This window comes from Dama dama, chromosome 28 (assembly GCF_033118175.1).
Source record: "Dama dama isolate Ldn47 chromosome 28, ASM3311817v1, whole genome shotgun sequence".
In the NCBI taxonomy this organism is placed as follows: domain Eukaryota; kingdom Metazoa; phylum Chordata; class Mammalia; order Artiodactyla; family Cervidae; genus Dama; species Dama dama.
Window position 1 is genome coordinate 33086351 of NC_083708.1, and position 16053 is coordinate 33102403.

At 35.3% G+C, this 16053-nt stretch overlaps 1 protein-coding gene across 1 annotated transcript in view; it reads right to left on the minus strand.

Annotated features, from left to right (window-relative positions):
• The window catches only part of KPNA5 (karyopherin subunit alpha 5), a 44099-nt gene that overhangs the window by 8422 nt on the left and 19624 nt on the right, over positions 1-16053 (minus strand). Inside the window, exons 8-12 of the mRNA XM_061131619.1 lie at positions 11723-11822; positions 9419-9582; positions 7347-7425; positions 5303-5428; positions 3608-3735 (exon numbers count right to left, since the gene is read on the minus strand). Coding sequence (XP_060987602.1) covers positions 3608-3735; positions 5303-5428; positions 7347-7425; positions 9419-9582; positions 11723-11822 — 597 coding nt within the window. The remainder of the gene's footprint in view (positions 1-3607; positions 3736-5302; positions 5429-7346; positions 7426-9418; positions 9583-11722; positions 11823-16053) is intronic.

Sequence of the window (16053 nt, forward strand, 5' to 3'; positions counted from 1 at the left end):
TTCAATCCATTTTTAAAAATGAAGACAATCATGGATTAGAGAGACTAAATGACTTTGGAAGGTCATGCATCTTTTACCGAATAGGATTTGAAAGCAGGCTGACTTCAAAGTCCATATATCTATTATTTACGTTGTTAGGAAAAGAAACAAAAACAATAAAAAGCCTAGAATCAAACAAATATCCTAAAAAAAATAAATTTTATTAATGAAAGAATAAAAATGAGATAATATACACAGATAAGGCTAAGAAAGAATGAAGGGATGGAGCCAAAGCATAAACAATACCCAGCTTGTGGATGTGACTGGTGATAGAAGCAAGGTCTGATGCTGTAAAGAGCAATATTGCATAGGAACCTGGAACGTTAGGTCCATGAATCAAGGCAAATTGGAAGTGGTCAAACAGGCGATGGCAAGAGTGAATGTCGACATTCTAGGAATCAGCGAACTAAAATGGACTGGAATGGATGAATTTAACTCAGATGACCATTATATCCACTACTGTGGGCAGGAATCCCTTAGAAGAAGTGGAGTAGCCATCATGGTCAACAAAAGAGTCTGAAATGCAGTACTTGGATGCAATCTCAAAAACAACAGAATGATCTCTGTTCGTTTCCAAGGCAAACCATTGAATATCACAGTAATCCAAGTCTATGCCCCAACCAGTAACGCTGAAGAAGCTGAAAGGTTCTATGAAGACCTATAAGACCTTCTAGAACTAACACCCAAAAAAGATGTCCTTTTCATTATAGGGGACTGGAATGCAAAAGTAGGAAGTCAAGAAACACCTGGAGTAACAGGAAAATTTGGCCTTGGAGTATGGAATGAAGCAAAGCAAAGTTTATAGAGTTCTGCCAAGAGAACGCACTGGTCATAGCAAACACCCTCTTCTAACAACACGAGAAGACTCTACACATGGACATCACCAGATGGTCAACACCGAAATCAGACTGATTATATTCTTTGCAGCCAAAGATGGAGAAGCTCTATACAGTCAGCAAAAACAAGACCAGGAGCTGACTGTGGCTCAGATCATGAACTCCTTAGTGCCAAATTCAGACTTAAATTGAAGAAAGTAGGGAAAACTACTAGACCATTCAGGTATGACCGAAATCAAATTCCTTATGACTATACAGTGGAAGTGAGAAATAGATTCAAGGGACTAGATCTGATAGACAGAGTGCCTGATGAACTATGGATGGAGGTTCGTGACATTGTACAGGAGACAGGGATCAAGACCATCCCCAAGCAAAAGAAATGCAAAAAAGCAAAATGACTGTCTGAGGAGGCCTTAAAAATAGCTGTGAAAAGAAGAGAAGCGAAAAGCAAAGGAGAAAAGGAAAGATATATCCATTTGAATGCAGAGTTCCAAAGAATAGCCAGGAGAGATAAGAAAGCCTTCCTCAGTGATCAATGCAAAGAAATAGAGGAAAACAACAGAATGGGAAAGACTAGAGATCTCTTCAAGAAAATTAGAGATACCGAGGGAATATTTCATGCAAAGATGAGCTCTATAAAGGACAGAAATGGTAGGGACCAAATAGAAGAAGAAGGTATTAAGAAGAATACACAAGAATACAAGAAGAATACACAAGAATACACAGAAGAACTGTACCAAAAAGATCTTCACGACCCAGATAATCACGATGGTGTGATCACTCACCTAGAGCCAGACATCCTGGAATGTGAAGCCAAGTGGGCCTTAGAAAGCATCACTACAAGCAAAGATAGTGGAGGTGATGGAGTTCCAGTTGAGCTATTTCAAATCCTGAATGATGATGCTGTGAAAGTGCTGCACTCAATATGCCAGCAAATTTGGAAAACTCAGCAGTGGCCACAGGACTGGAAAAGGTCACTTTTCATTCCAATCCCAAAGAAAGGCAATGCCAAAGAATGCTGAAACTACCGCACAATTGCACTCTTCTCACACTCTAGTAAAGTAATGTTCAAAATTCTCCAAGCCAGGCTTCAGCAATACGTGAACCCTGAACTTCCAGATGTCCAAGCTGGTTTTAGAAAAGGCAAAGGAGCAAGAGATCAAATTGCCAACATCCACTGGATCATCAAAAAAGCAACAGAGTTTCAGAAAAACATGTATTTCTGTTTTATTGACTATGCCAAGGCTTTTGACTGTGTGGATCACAATAAACTGTGGAAAATTCTGAAAGAGATGGGAATACCAGACCACCTGACCTGCCTCTTGAGAAACCTGTATGCAGGTCAGGAAGCAACAGTTAGAACTGGACATGCAACAACAGACTGGTTCCCAATAGGAAAAGGAGTATGTCAAGGCTGTATGTTGTCACCCTGCCTATTTAACTTATATGCAGAGTACATTATGAGAAATGCTGGGCTGGAAGAAGCACAAGCTGGAATCAAGATTGCCGGGAGAAATATCAATAACCTCAGATATGCAGATGACACCACCCTTATGGCAGAAAGTTAAGAGGAACTAAAAAGCCTCTTGAGGAAAGTGAGGAGGAGAGTGAAAAAGTTGGCTTAAAGCTCAACATTCAGAAAACTAAGATCATGGCATCTGGTCCCATTACTTCATGGGAAATAGTTGGGGAAACAATGGAAACAGTGTCAGACTTTATTTTTTTGGGCTCCAAAATCACTGCAGATGGTGACTGCAGCCATGAAATTAAAAGACACTTACTCCTTGGAAGGAAAGGTATGCCTAGACAGCATATTAAAAAGCAGAGACATACTTTGCCAACAAAGGTCCGTTTAGTCAAGGCTAGTGGTCGTGTATGGATGTGAGAGTTGGACTGTGAAGAAAGCTGAGTGCCGAAAAATTGATGCTTTTGAACTGTGGTGTTGGAGGAGACTCTTGAGAGTCCCTTGGACTGCAAGGAGATCCAACCAGTCCATCCTAAAGGACAGCAGTCCTGGGTGTTCATTAGAAGGACTGATGCTGAAGCTGAAACTCCAATACTTTGACTACCTCCTGTGAAGAGATGACTCATTTGAAAAGACCCTGATGCTGGGAGGGATTAGGGGCAGGAGGAGAAGGGGATGACAGAGGATGAGATGGCTGCATGGCATCACCGACTCAATGGACATGAGTTTGGGTAAACTCCGGAAGTTGGTGATGGACAGGGAGGCCTGGCATGCTGCAATTCATGGGGTTGCAAAGAGTCGGACACGACTGAGCGACTGAACTGAACCCTGAACTGAAGGCTGACAACCAAACAGGAATGTCTATTTCAATTTTATTTTAAATAAGTGGATATTCAAATTTATTAGCCATTTTATAATGTTACACGCATGAGATTTTAATGGTCAAAAAAATACTTAGCGTCCATAATGGTCAAAAAAATACTTAGCGTCCATAACAGTACAGTTTTCCAATTAACATATACTTCTTTTTCAGAGATTTTAATCTCTGATTTTTCATAGTTTACCTAGGAGAATATCAATTATACTTTGACAAAAATAAACCACTGTGAATGAATAAAAGATGTAAGAGATGCTATCATTTCACATTAGAAATGCTTATAAAACTAACTTAGAAATAATGTTTTAGTTTTATCAACAAATAAAGGTATGTATTATTCTAAATTTTGTCCTATTTACATTTAAAAAACAATTAAAAAATTTTTTTCACCTGATCTGTTCTGGAGTGCCTCCTGATGTTGCATTAGTTATAGCCCAAGCTGCTTCTTTCCTGGTGCGAAACTCTGCTTTCTGAAGAATCTCAATTAAAACAGGAAAAATATTTGCATCTATAACAGCCTGAGGAGAAAAAGTGATATAGCATAATCAGTGCAAATAGTGTCTTATAAATATTATGAAGTAGAGGAATCTTGAAACTCATTGGCTTTAAAATGTCACACTTTGTGGGAATGCAAACTAGTACAGCCACTACGGAGAACAGTGTGGAGATTTCTTAAAAAACTGGAATAGAACTGCCGTATGACCCAGCAATCCCACTCCTGGGCATACATACCGAGGAAACTAGATCTGAAAGAGACACGTGCACCCCAATGTTCATCGCAGCACTGTTTATAATTGCCAGGACATGGAAGCAACCTAGATGTCCATCAGCAGACGAATGGATAAGGAAGCTATGGTACATATACACAATGGAATATTACTCAGCCATTAAAAAGAATTCATTTGAATCAGTTCTAATGAGATGGATGAAACCGGAGCCCATTATACAGAGTGAAGTAAGCCGGAAACATAAAGACCAATACAGTATATTAACACATATATATGGAATTTAAAAAGATGGTAATGATAACCCAAAATGCAAAACAGAAAAAGAGACACAGATGTACAGAACAGACTTTGGGACTCTGTGGGAAAAGGTGAGGGTGGGATGTTCTGAGAGAATAGCATTGAAACAAGTATACTATCAAGGGTGAAACAGACCACCAGCCCAGGTTGGATGCATGAGACAAGTGCTCAGGGCTGGTGCACTGGGAAGACCCAGAGGGATGGGATGGGGAGGGAGGCGGGAGGGGGGATTGGGATGGGGAACACATGTAAATTCATGGCTGATTCATGTCAATGTATGGCAAAAACCACTACAATATTGTAAAGTAATTAGCCTCCAACTATTAAAAATAAATGAAAAAAAAATAAAAAATAAAAAAATAAAATAAAATGTCACACTTTTTGGAAACACCTTTAGAAATACTTTATTTCTAAATTTTCAACAAACTTTCACATACTTTCCTTTAAAGACTGGAAAATATATTAGCAGAATACAAATTTTAAAGATGATATAGCACAGGCTGGTGATTGATCAAAATGAAATTAGTATTAAATGACTCAAGGAGCTCGATGGTTCATTAATAAATCATTATTTAAAAGCATTGAGACGAAGATTATTGCCCAGTGTGTTAGTTGCTCAGTCATGTCTGACTCTTTGTAACCCTATGGACAGTAGCCTGTCAGGCTCCTCTATCCGTGGGATTTTCCAGGCAAGAATACTGGAGTAGGTAGCCAATCTTTCCAACCCAGGGATCAAACCTGGGTCTCTTGCAGGCAGATTCTTTACCATCTGACCCACCAGGGAAGCCCGATCATTGCTGATATTGAAACCTAATGAAATTCAACCTCTTCTTAATGACTAACCATTATGTGTCAGGCACTGTACTAGAATACCTACTACAAGTAAATGTTATTATTTTAGAGGAGGAAAATTCAGTTCTATAAAAAACTTTTCAAGGACCTTTTAAGAATCTGTTTTTAGTAACTCACTTAAAAAAAAAAAATCACTGATAAAATGCCGACTTTTGTCCAAAATGACTCCTGAGATCATCCTGTTTTTTCAGATATGAAAGCTGTTTACCTGAATCTGAGCTCTGTTTCCGGCAGTGATGTTTGAAACAGTCCAGCAGGCTTCTTTTCTGATTGACTCCTTTGAGCTACTCAGTAAGTGTAAAAGACAGGGTAAAGCAGAGCAATTCAAAATCACCTAAAACAACAACAAGAAAATGAAAAGTTTTATTGGAAAAGAACTACACAAAAATATACTATTTAGAAACACAATAATAATTCTGGGAAACTGTATTAAGAAAAAAGAAATTTCTCTCAAAGTAAAACTTAGTTACGCACTTGCTGCCTTCTACTCTCCCAATTTGCCAAAACTCGGTGAAGTGCCCTGTTCTGCAGAATACAGAGGTGCATCCTTCAAGTTTACAAATATATTCAGAGTTCAACTGACACAACTATTTGAGCAGAGATTTAGTGATTGGTCAGGATCCAACCAAATAAATTAATGGGGAAAATATATCTATATCTATACCCCAAACAGTTTGAATGTGTCTAATTCCATAACTGGAATTAAGAAACAGTGTCTATTAAGAAACTGTTAAGAAATGTGTGTATTAAGTCTATTTGTTTCATTAAAATTTATACTGTCCTATTTTCCTCTTGTAAGTAAGTACAGTTTGCTTCCCCGGTAGCTAGCTGGTAAAGAATGTGCCTGCAATGCAGGAGACCCTGGTTCGATTCCTGGGTCAGAAGATCCCTTGGAGAAGGGAAAGGCCACCCACTCAAGTATTCTTAGGAGCTTCCCTAGTGGCTCAGACAGCAAAGAATCTGCCTATAACACAGGAGACCTGGGTTCGATCCCTGGGTTGGAAGATTCCCCTGGAGGAGAGCATGGCAACCCACTCCAGTGTTCTTGCCTGGAGAACCCCACGGACAGAGGAACCTGGTGGGCTTCAGTCCATGGGGTCACAAAGAGTCGGACATGACTGAATGACTGAGCACGGCACGGTTTGCTTTGTCTCTCTACGTTCTGTATTTCATGGCAAGATTAATTATGCTCCATGTTCACAATGACCACAGTGATTTACAGTAAGTTTACTTGGTGAAGGACATATGAAGCCATGCACCAAAATTCTGCTGAAAACAGTGTATGTGTAGAAGCGCATTTTATTTTAAAGAGCTATTTTAAATTAATAATTATCAATTACTAAAGGTCTACTGTTTAATAACTAAGTATCTAAATATGACTTCAAAAGACTAAAACTGAAAGAATGTAGATTAGAATGTACAGTTTATGATAGCAATGGATAATTTAATGTTTCCGAGTTTAAGTTTGTATCTTTAAGAAAGAGTACTCCAGATATGAAATCAATCTGACATCATACCTTTTGTTTTTAAGTCTCACCATCATCTAAGACAGGCAAACACACACGCAGACACACACAGACACACACACACACACAGTTAGTTACCAATCTGGGAAATGTTTCCTTGCTATCCTTCCTTCAACTTTCATAATCTAGTTTTTCAATCTATTACAAAGACCCTTGCATTTCCAACCCAACTTGTAACCTGCTTATAATCAATCCCCATCTCCTAAGCAGTTTCTTTTCCAGCCAAGTTTAACACCTCTTAATCATAACTCACACATATGTGTCTCTACCCTATGACCACATAAATGTCTTCTAGTCTACTGAAATTCTTCTCCAGCTTTAATTCCAACTACTTTATGGAATCTACAAAGATTTCTCAGCACATCGATTAAAAAAAAATTTTATAGTATTTACTGACAAATCAGTTCTCAGCAAACATACTACTTTAGGTAAGTTGCTTTATTTCATGATATATTTTCTCCTCAATTGAAATGTAAACCCCTCAAGAGCCAAAGTCCTATCTTGTACTTCTTTACATTGATATAGGTCTAGGACAGTGCCTTCATATAGAGGTATTTGAGATGGATTACTTATTACTGAGAATATGCTTACTGACATATAACAGATGCCTGCATAATTATGGTAATGCTAACATCTTGATTAACATGTAATCAATTCATATGAAAATGATAAACTTCTTAAAAGTTCCTTATGCTACCAATTTATCATATTAAAGTCTGAACTCACCTGTGTTTGAATATCATCACCAGTCACAATATTACCAACTGCTCTTAATGCAGGTGATACAACTTTATAATCATTGTGCCTAAAAGTAATAAAAATATGAAATTATATTCTATATTAAAATTTACAGAAAATTTGCAAAAATAGTACAGAAAATTCCTCCGTACTCTTTACCCAGAGATCCCATTCAAGTTTCACTAATTATCCCAGTAATATTCCTCTAACAAAGAAATCTAACCCAGAATCATGTGTTGTACCCATGTCTTTCCAGTCTCTTTCAAGTCAAAAGAATTCCTTAGTTTTCCCTGTGACAATCAAAAGCTAATTATTTGGTTTTGTTCAATGATTAAAACGAAGTTATATGCTTTTGGCTGAGATATCTGAAATGCTATAGTCTTTGCATTACATGGTATTGGGTGGCATGTGGTATCTATTTTGTCCATTATACTGGCATTGGCCTTCTGTCACTTACATAAGATGGTGTCCCCCAGATTTCTTCACTATTGTTTTTCCCTTTATAATTAATGTTTTGTGAGAAAATACTTTTAGACTATGTAAAATACCATTCCTTAATCCACTTTCACCACTAGCTTTAGCATATTCTGATATTTATTGTCTGAATTAATAATAATCATCAATATTGTTGCCAATGATGACTTTCTAATACTATCACGTACACCATGTACCTTTTTTTAATCTACTGATCTATCTACTTATTTAAGTGTGGACTCATGGATTGCTATTTTATTCAAAAAAGCTGTAATATGTTACTACAATTTATTTCAATGTTCAAATCATCCCAGGTTTAAACTGTAGGAGTCCCTTCAAGGGGCCTTCTGATATTTCTCTCTTCTTTGAGCTCTCAATACTTTCTGGATTCATCTTGCCTTTTTTTTTTTTTCCAGGCCCAGCCCTGGTATTAGTTATTTCTTCAAGAACCCATGACTCTACTTGATGAGAGTAGTGATTAAAAACCAAGATTTGTGCATTCGGTGTGTTCATCTTGTTAGTATAGGTTTGTCACTGCTCCCAGGCCCTCTAAGAGGACACATATACACACATATATGTATGTTTACATATATATTTATTTCTACATCTATCTCTTTATGATGAACGCCATGAGTTCACACTGATACCTTTACTTCTGATCTGGTACCATAAGATTATTCTGGCTTTTCTCCCTTCCATACATATATCTCCATTTTCTAAGAATAAGAGGCTGGCTTCCATTATCACAACCTCCCTATGTATGACCAGTCTTCTGACTCAGCTAGGCTGCTGTCCTGTATTGGTCAATTCCTGCCCCAGCCTGCTTATCTGCTCTGCTCTCGTGGGTGTCATCGTCAGTGTGGGCCCTGATCTGATCCCTCTGTTGGACTGTGTTTCTCTCCTCCTCAGATGCTGTCTTCAAGCTAGGGCCACAACCTCTTACTGAACCTTTCTTTTGTACCATCTTCCTTGTTTGAGCCTACCTGATGACTTTTTGACAAAAGAAAAAAAGAAGAAAAATAACACACTTTTTTAAAAGAAGAGGATGAGGAAGCTAAAATAATCTTTTTAAAACAAGCTTTCTTACAAGTTTTTAATTTCTTTGTATAGAAAATCTGTTCTTTTTAATGAAAGTAGCAACAATAGCCCAGCAAAGAGAAACATGATCTTTAATTCAAGTGAAATACTATGCATGGACCCATACACAAATTGATTACTATAATGAACAATTAACTAAATTATTGGTTCTGTGAGAGCAGAACTGTGTTCCATGCATTATTAATATGTTGCATAACACTCTAGCAGGTAATAGGCATTCAATAAATACTTGCTGAATGAAGTCCCACCCATTCATGAAGAGATTAAACTAGTAAAATTCACTAACAAACCGATTAGTTCCAAATAGAGGATATAAAAGTTAAGTTTAAGGGTCAGATTCTCAGTATTTCAGCTATTCTGCAGAGTAGATTTAGTAGCTTTTCAATCCTTCCTAAAGTTATTAACTCTTGAGATGTTTAGAAGGCCATTACTCTAACTGCTAAACTTAAAACACAATCATATACTTATTAACCATAAATTATAGTTACATCAAAAGTTCCACCAATCTTCGACAGACTCCAGAATCAATGACTGCTTGAATTTTATCATTGGATCCATCAGAAAGATAAGAAAGGGCCCAACACACATCTGCTAATACGTCTGAGTCACTGCTAAACAACAATCGTGACAGGACATTTAAGCAAGGTGAAACCTGGAAGGGAAGAAAGAATCGGTATTTTAAATTTTTCTCTATCCAAAACAGTTTCTTTAGGAAAATAATTTCTACTCAGTTTAAAATAAAAATTTTAAATACAAAATTGAAGCTAGAAAAATATTAGAGAAATTAAGACATCTCACTGTTTTAAAATTATGATCATGAAAACTACATATAAACATGAAACTAACTATGATTCCTATTTATCTTATACTGAATAAGTTATTTGGCAAAGTTCGTAATAATAATTATGTATTAGGGAATTTCCTATGTCTGAATCATATACACACATCCCCACAATGATTTAAAAAACAATGAAATCCTACAGAGTTCTAGTTTTAAGAAAACAAAATAAAACCATTTTTGCCCCACTGTCTTCTCAGAAACTAGGAAAAGAAGAAATAGAAATACAAATTCCATCTTTGAGGAGTCCAGTAGACATTTATAATCCTGACTACAGCTGGTGAGCTACAGAAACTGAACCTCGGGGTACAGTTCATAGAAGATGCTGAAATGAAACACTGGACTGTAAACTAGGGAGATTAAGTAAAAGTTACATACTGATTGAATTGAAAACTTCCAGCCCTCTTGCAATTCACAGCTCCTAGATATCCAATGGTATTTATTACCTGCTCAACCTAATCTACCAACCTTCCAACAGGTGAGTAGAAAATCTGTCCCTAGAGAAACAAAACAGTTTCAGAAAACATACTGAAACTTGGAGTTTCTCAAAGAAAACATGGTTTTGCTGCCCAATTAGTCTACAGTGAAGCTCATAAGATGATGAGCCCATATAGCCATCTTTCAATCAGCTTTTTAGTGCCTGCCTCTTGAGTATTTCCAGAGTGTCAAGGATCACTAGCTGTATGAGAGCCTATAGTAGGGAAGAAATCAAAAGAGACGATAAACAAAATGAAGGAGACATCAGAAAAAAAGAAAAATTCAAAAATTATAAACCCACAGATAAGACAATTTGCTGCAATTATAAAAAAACAAAAATTTATATAAAGATGAGCAATCAAAGAACAAAAAATATTATTCTTGCAAATATAAAATATGATTGTGAAAATAAAATTTTTAAAAATTTGCATGATAAAAGAATCTCTCTCATAGAAAATCACAAAAAATTTACTTAACAACAGTCTAATGAAATAAAAAGACTCCTAACTTTAAGAATTTTACACTTTAGAGGAAGAAAGATTTTTTTTAAATATAAAAAAATCAACAAATAAACACATATTATATTAAAAGGTAGTGACAAAAAAGAGTAAAATGTGGAGGTCAGTGGCTAGGGATAGTCATAGATTACATTAAATACAGGAATTAAGGTAGAGATTGAACAGGTAATTTTTAAGGAAGGACTTAAAGATAAGAAATTAGTCAGGTAGATATTAAAGCAGTATTGCAGGTCAGGGGCTTTCAAAGTGTGGTTCTATGGACCCCTGGGGGATTCTTGAAACCTTTAGGGGGTCTTTAATGCCAAAATTATTTTCATAGTTATTATGTGTTAGCTTATAATCAGCCTTTTTCATTTTGTTGACATTTGAACTAAAAGTATAAAAACAGTGGTGGGTAGTAAAATTATCAGCACATTTACACAAACCAAGGCAGTGATACCAAAATGTACCACAAATCATTGTAGTCTTCACATCCACATACTTATAGTTAATAGTGGGGAGGGAGAATAATCCCGAAGAAGCAGTAAATATTACTAATATTTTAGTAAACCTCAACTCCTGAATACATGTCTTTTGAATACTGTGAGATAAAGTGGAAAATACACATCAAGCACTTCTGCATGTCAAAAAACTATGATGATGATCTCCAGGAAAAATACACATTTGAGTTACAAGCTGAATTAGCTATTTTCCCCATAGTAATACAATTTTTACTTAAAAGACTGACTCTTAATCGTTATTCAGTCAAATATTTCGCAGACTTTTTTCTTTGGGAAAATAAAACAAGTGTGCCTTTTCATTATGCCTCTTTTGATTTTGTGTATGTGCAAACATTGTCTAGTTAATTAAAAAATAATTACTAAAAAAGAGTACAGTCCCTTCAATCTCTAAAAATCTATTATAAGGAGATTTTAAAATTTTCATAGACAGATTCCTTAATTTGTGTACTTTACAAATACCTTACTAAAGTTTGGAGGAGGATTTTTGCCTCTACATAAATTTGAGAGGGCCCATACGGCATTTCTGGTTGTTGTAAGTCTGTTTGAATTTGTTAGTAACCTGCCAAGAAAAAGAAAAAAGGAACTGTCACTTTATATTCATTTTTCCTTTTCAGCTAGCTTCTACTATCAAAACAATAAAATTCTTAATATATCTTATAAGGAATAAAACTGATCTGATAAAAGGAAAAGTGAGTTTTAAAGATTCATTATATTTCCAGAAAAAAAAAAAAAAACATTCAAAATAAAGAGTGCCATGGGAAATTGACTTAGTTATTTCTAAATATTTTAAAGAGTACATTATTAGATTACTTGTTTTTAATGAAGAAAATAATACACAATACAAATTCATGAAGTAAGGAATATAGAGTCAAATTGAATGAAGATCAGATATTAAGAAAAAATAGTTTTTTGTTTTGTTTTTAACAGACTGCCTGTCTTAGTATTTCCATGTGCAACCTGCTAGCAAACTGCAAGAAGTACAGAGAACCTAGATTTAGGAAAAATTCTTATTCTAGAGTGACTTTGGCAAAAATGGTACAGAAGATAACCCTGGAGGCCTATCCTTCCCCAAAACACCAATTTTTGCAAACTCTGTTAGAATTAGCTTAATTAGAACTGTCCAAGATAGTAAATGTTCATAGTAAGGAAGTAAACTTTTAATCAGGAAGGGGTTGAAATGTGGAAGGAGAGCTTTCTGGCAATATAACTTACTTTTTTGTCCAATCCCCTCCCTAGCCTGGAAGCAGCCTTGAGGACAAAAGCTGGAGTTCCCACTGTGAGTTCTGTTTCCAAAAGGGCCTATGGAGACTTGTTTCCAAGTCATTACTGTGTTTCTCTGTTTTGACCTGTCTGGGAACTCTCTGAAAGATTGATGAAGGGGGCTTGGCTTCATTTTGCCTAGCTGGGAGCTCTCTCATCATGATCAATAGCTGATCTGTCATCAAAAATCATGGAGGACAGAGGCAATAATATACTTAAACTGCTGAAAGAAAACCATCAAACAAGAATTCTATATCAGCAATATTACCCTTCAAAAATGAAGGAACAACAAAAGCTGAGAAAATTCCATCATTAGTATATTCACTTTATAAGAATAAGTAAAATAACTAAAATGTCCTGAAATAAGATAATAACTAATAACTCAGGACTGTATGAAGAAAAGACAACACTAAAAATAACTACACAGGTAAATATAAAAGACAATATTATTTCATTTTTGGTTTCAAATTTCTTCTATGATTTAAAAAATATACACATAGAGCACTAATTACAAATTTATGTTAACAGGCACACAATGTATAACAATGTAATCTCTAATAATAGTAACTTATTGTAAGACAGAGGTATAAAGGAGCAGAGCTTTTGTATCATACTGAGACTAAAGTGGTATAAATTCAAAGTTATTCTAAATTTAAGATGTTCATTGTACTCCTTAGATTTTAAAAATACAACCGAAAATATACTAAAAAAGAAATGAGAAGGGAATAAATACAGTATATTATTTTAGAAAGTCAATAAATGCAAAAGGCAGCAAGAAGGAAGGAACTGAAGAACATAAAAGGTTTGAGGCATGAGACACAGAGAAAACAACCAAAGGGCAGAAGCACTTCCCGTGAGCGTTTACACTGAATATAAACAGACGAAACTCCTGAATGAGACTTAAAAGGCAGTGACTAGCAGCACGCACTAAAAACAATAAAAAAATAGTAATTCATGAGCCGTCTGGAATGCACTCTACAAGACACTCATGTTAGATTCAAAGATACAGACAGGCTGAAAGGATGGAAAAAGTATTCCATGCAAATAATAACCCAAAGAGAGCCAGGGTACCTATATTAATATTAGAAAAATAGACTTAAGAAAAAAATTGTTTAAGAGATAAAGAATAACATTACATGCTAATAAGAATGACAATCCATCATGAAGTTTTAACATTTAGCAACAAAGCAAATTGTACAAAGCAAAACCTGACAGAAGAGGGAGAAATAGACAGCTGTACCATCACAAAGGTCTTAATATAGTTTTCAGTAATAGCTAGAAAACTTGAACAGAAGATCAATAAGAAGATAGTGGACTGCATCAACACTATAAATTAACTAATAGTAAGACACCTAACCATCTATGGGGACACAATGAGTTGGACATGACCAAGCACAGCACATACAACACTCTTCTCATTAACAGCAGAACATACATTCTTTTCAAGTGCACATGGAATATTCTCCAGGATACATCAAATATGAGACCACAAGGTAAATCTGATATATTTTTAAAGATTGAAATCATACAGAGAACAATGGAATGAAGCTAAAAATCACTAAAAGAAGAGAAACTGGAAAATTCACAAATGTATGGAAATTAAGTAACATAATCTTAAACAACCAATAAGTCAGAAAAAAAATCACCAGGAAATGAGGAAATATTTCAGAATAAATGAAAATGAAAACCCAACATGCTAAAACTTACAGAATTCACCAAAAACTCAGAGAGAAAATTATAACTGAAAACACCTACATTAAACAATTTATCAAATAACATAAACCTTCATCTTAATTGAGAAACTAAAAAACGTGCAGCAAACTAAACCCCAAGCTAGAAGAAAGAAGGCAATAATAAAGAGCAGAGATAAATGAAACAGAAGAGAAAAACACTAGAGAAAATGAACTCCATCAAGAGTTGATTCTGTGAAAGAAAAATCAACAAAATAACCACTTACCCAGACTGACGAAGAATAAAAGACTTAAATCAGGAATGAGAGTTGGGGATAGTACTACTTATCTTTCAGAAACACAAGTAATTATAAGAGAATACTATGAACTATAAGCCAACAAATTGGATAGTGCAAAAGAAATGAACCATTTCTCAGAAACACATAAACTACCAAACTGATTCAAGAAGAAACAGAAAATCTAAATAGATATATAACAATTAACGATACTGAATGAGTAATCAAAACCCTCCTAATAAAGAAAAGTCAAACATGAAATGATTTCACTGGTAAATTCTACTAAACATTATAGAAGAATTAAATCCTTCTCAAACTCTTCTGGGAAATAAAAGAGAACATTTCTACCTTATTTTATGATGCCAGCATTACCCTGATACCAAAGCCAAAGACATGACAAGAGTGTGTGTGTGTGTGTGTGTGTGTGTGTGTGTGTATGTATTATTAACAGATACAAAAAAATCCTCAACACAATTCTAGGAAACTGAATCCAGGAACGTATTAGAATTATACCCTATGAACTACTGAGATTTATCCCAGGAATGCAAAGATGGTTCAATGAACAAAGACCAAACAATATATTCACCACATTAACAGCATAAAGGAAAACAAAACAAAACATGTGATCATGTCAACTGATGCAGAAAAAGCATTTAACAGATCCCAACACCTCTTCATGACAAAAACACTCAACAACCTAGCAAAAGGAAACCATCTCAATATGATAAAGGATATTTATGAAAAACCCACAGCTAACATTAATCTCAATGGTGAATGAGTGATAAAAAACATAATGTCACCACTTTTATGCAACATCATGGTGGCTCACCGGGTAAAGAATCTGCCTGCAGATTCAACTCACACATGATGGTCAACTCCTTTTCACCAAAGGTATCAAGATCATTCAACGAGGAGAGAATAGTCTCTTCAAGCAACCAAGCTGGAACAAGTGGATGTCCACATGTATTTCAAGTCACATTAAAAACATTACCTTAAGATGGACCAAAAATGCAAATCTAAGAGGTAAAACTCTTAGAAGAAAACATAGTGTTTCATGACCTTAAATCTGACCATAGTTTTTTACATATGACACTGAAAACATAAGTAAAAAGAGAAAAAAATAGATACTACTGGACTTCATCAAAATCAGAAATTATGTGAATAAAGAAATTATCAAGAGAGTGAAAAGAAAACCCACAGAATACAAAAGGTATTCTAAAATCTATCTGATAAGAATCTATCCAGAATATATGAAGAATTTTTACAACTCAACAACAAAATGACAACTGAATTTAAGAATATGCAAAGGTATTAGATATTTCTCCAAAGAACATACACAAATAGCCAACAAATGTATGAAAAGATATTCAATGTCATTAGGAAATGTAAATCAAAGCAAAATTAAATACCACCTCACACCCTTTAATCAGAATAACAGACAACAGAAGATGGTGGAGGAAGAGGATGGGGAGACTACTTTCTCCCCCATAAATTTATCAAAAGATCCTTTGAATGTTGCACAACTTCCACAAAACATCTGAATGCTGGCAGAGGACACTAGGCA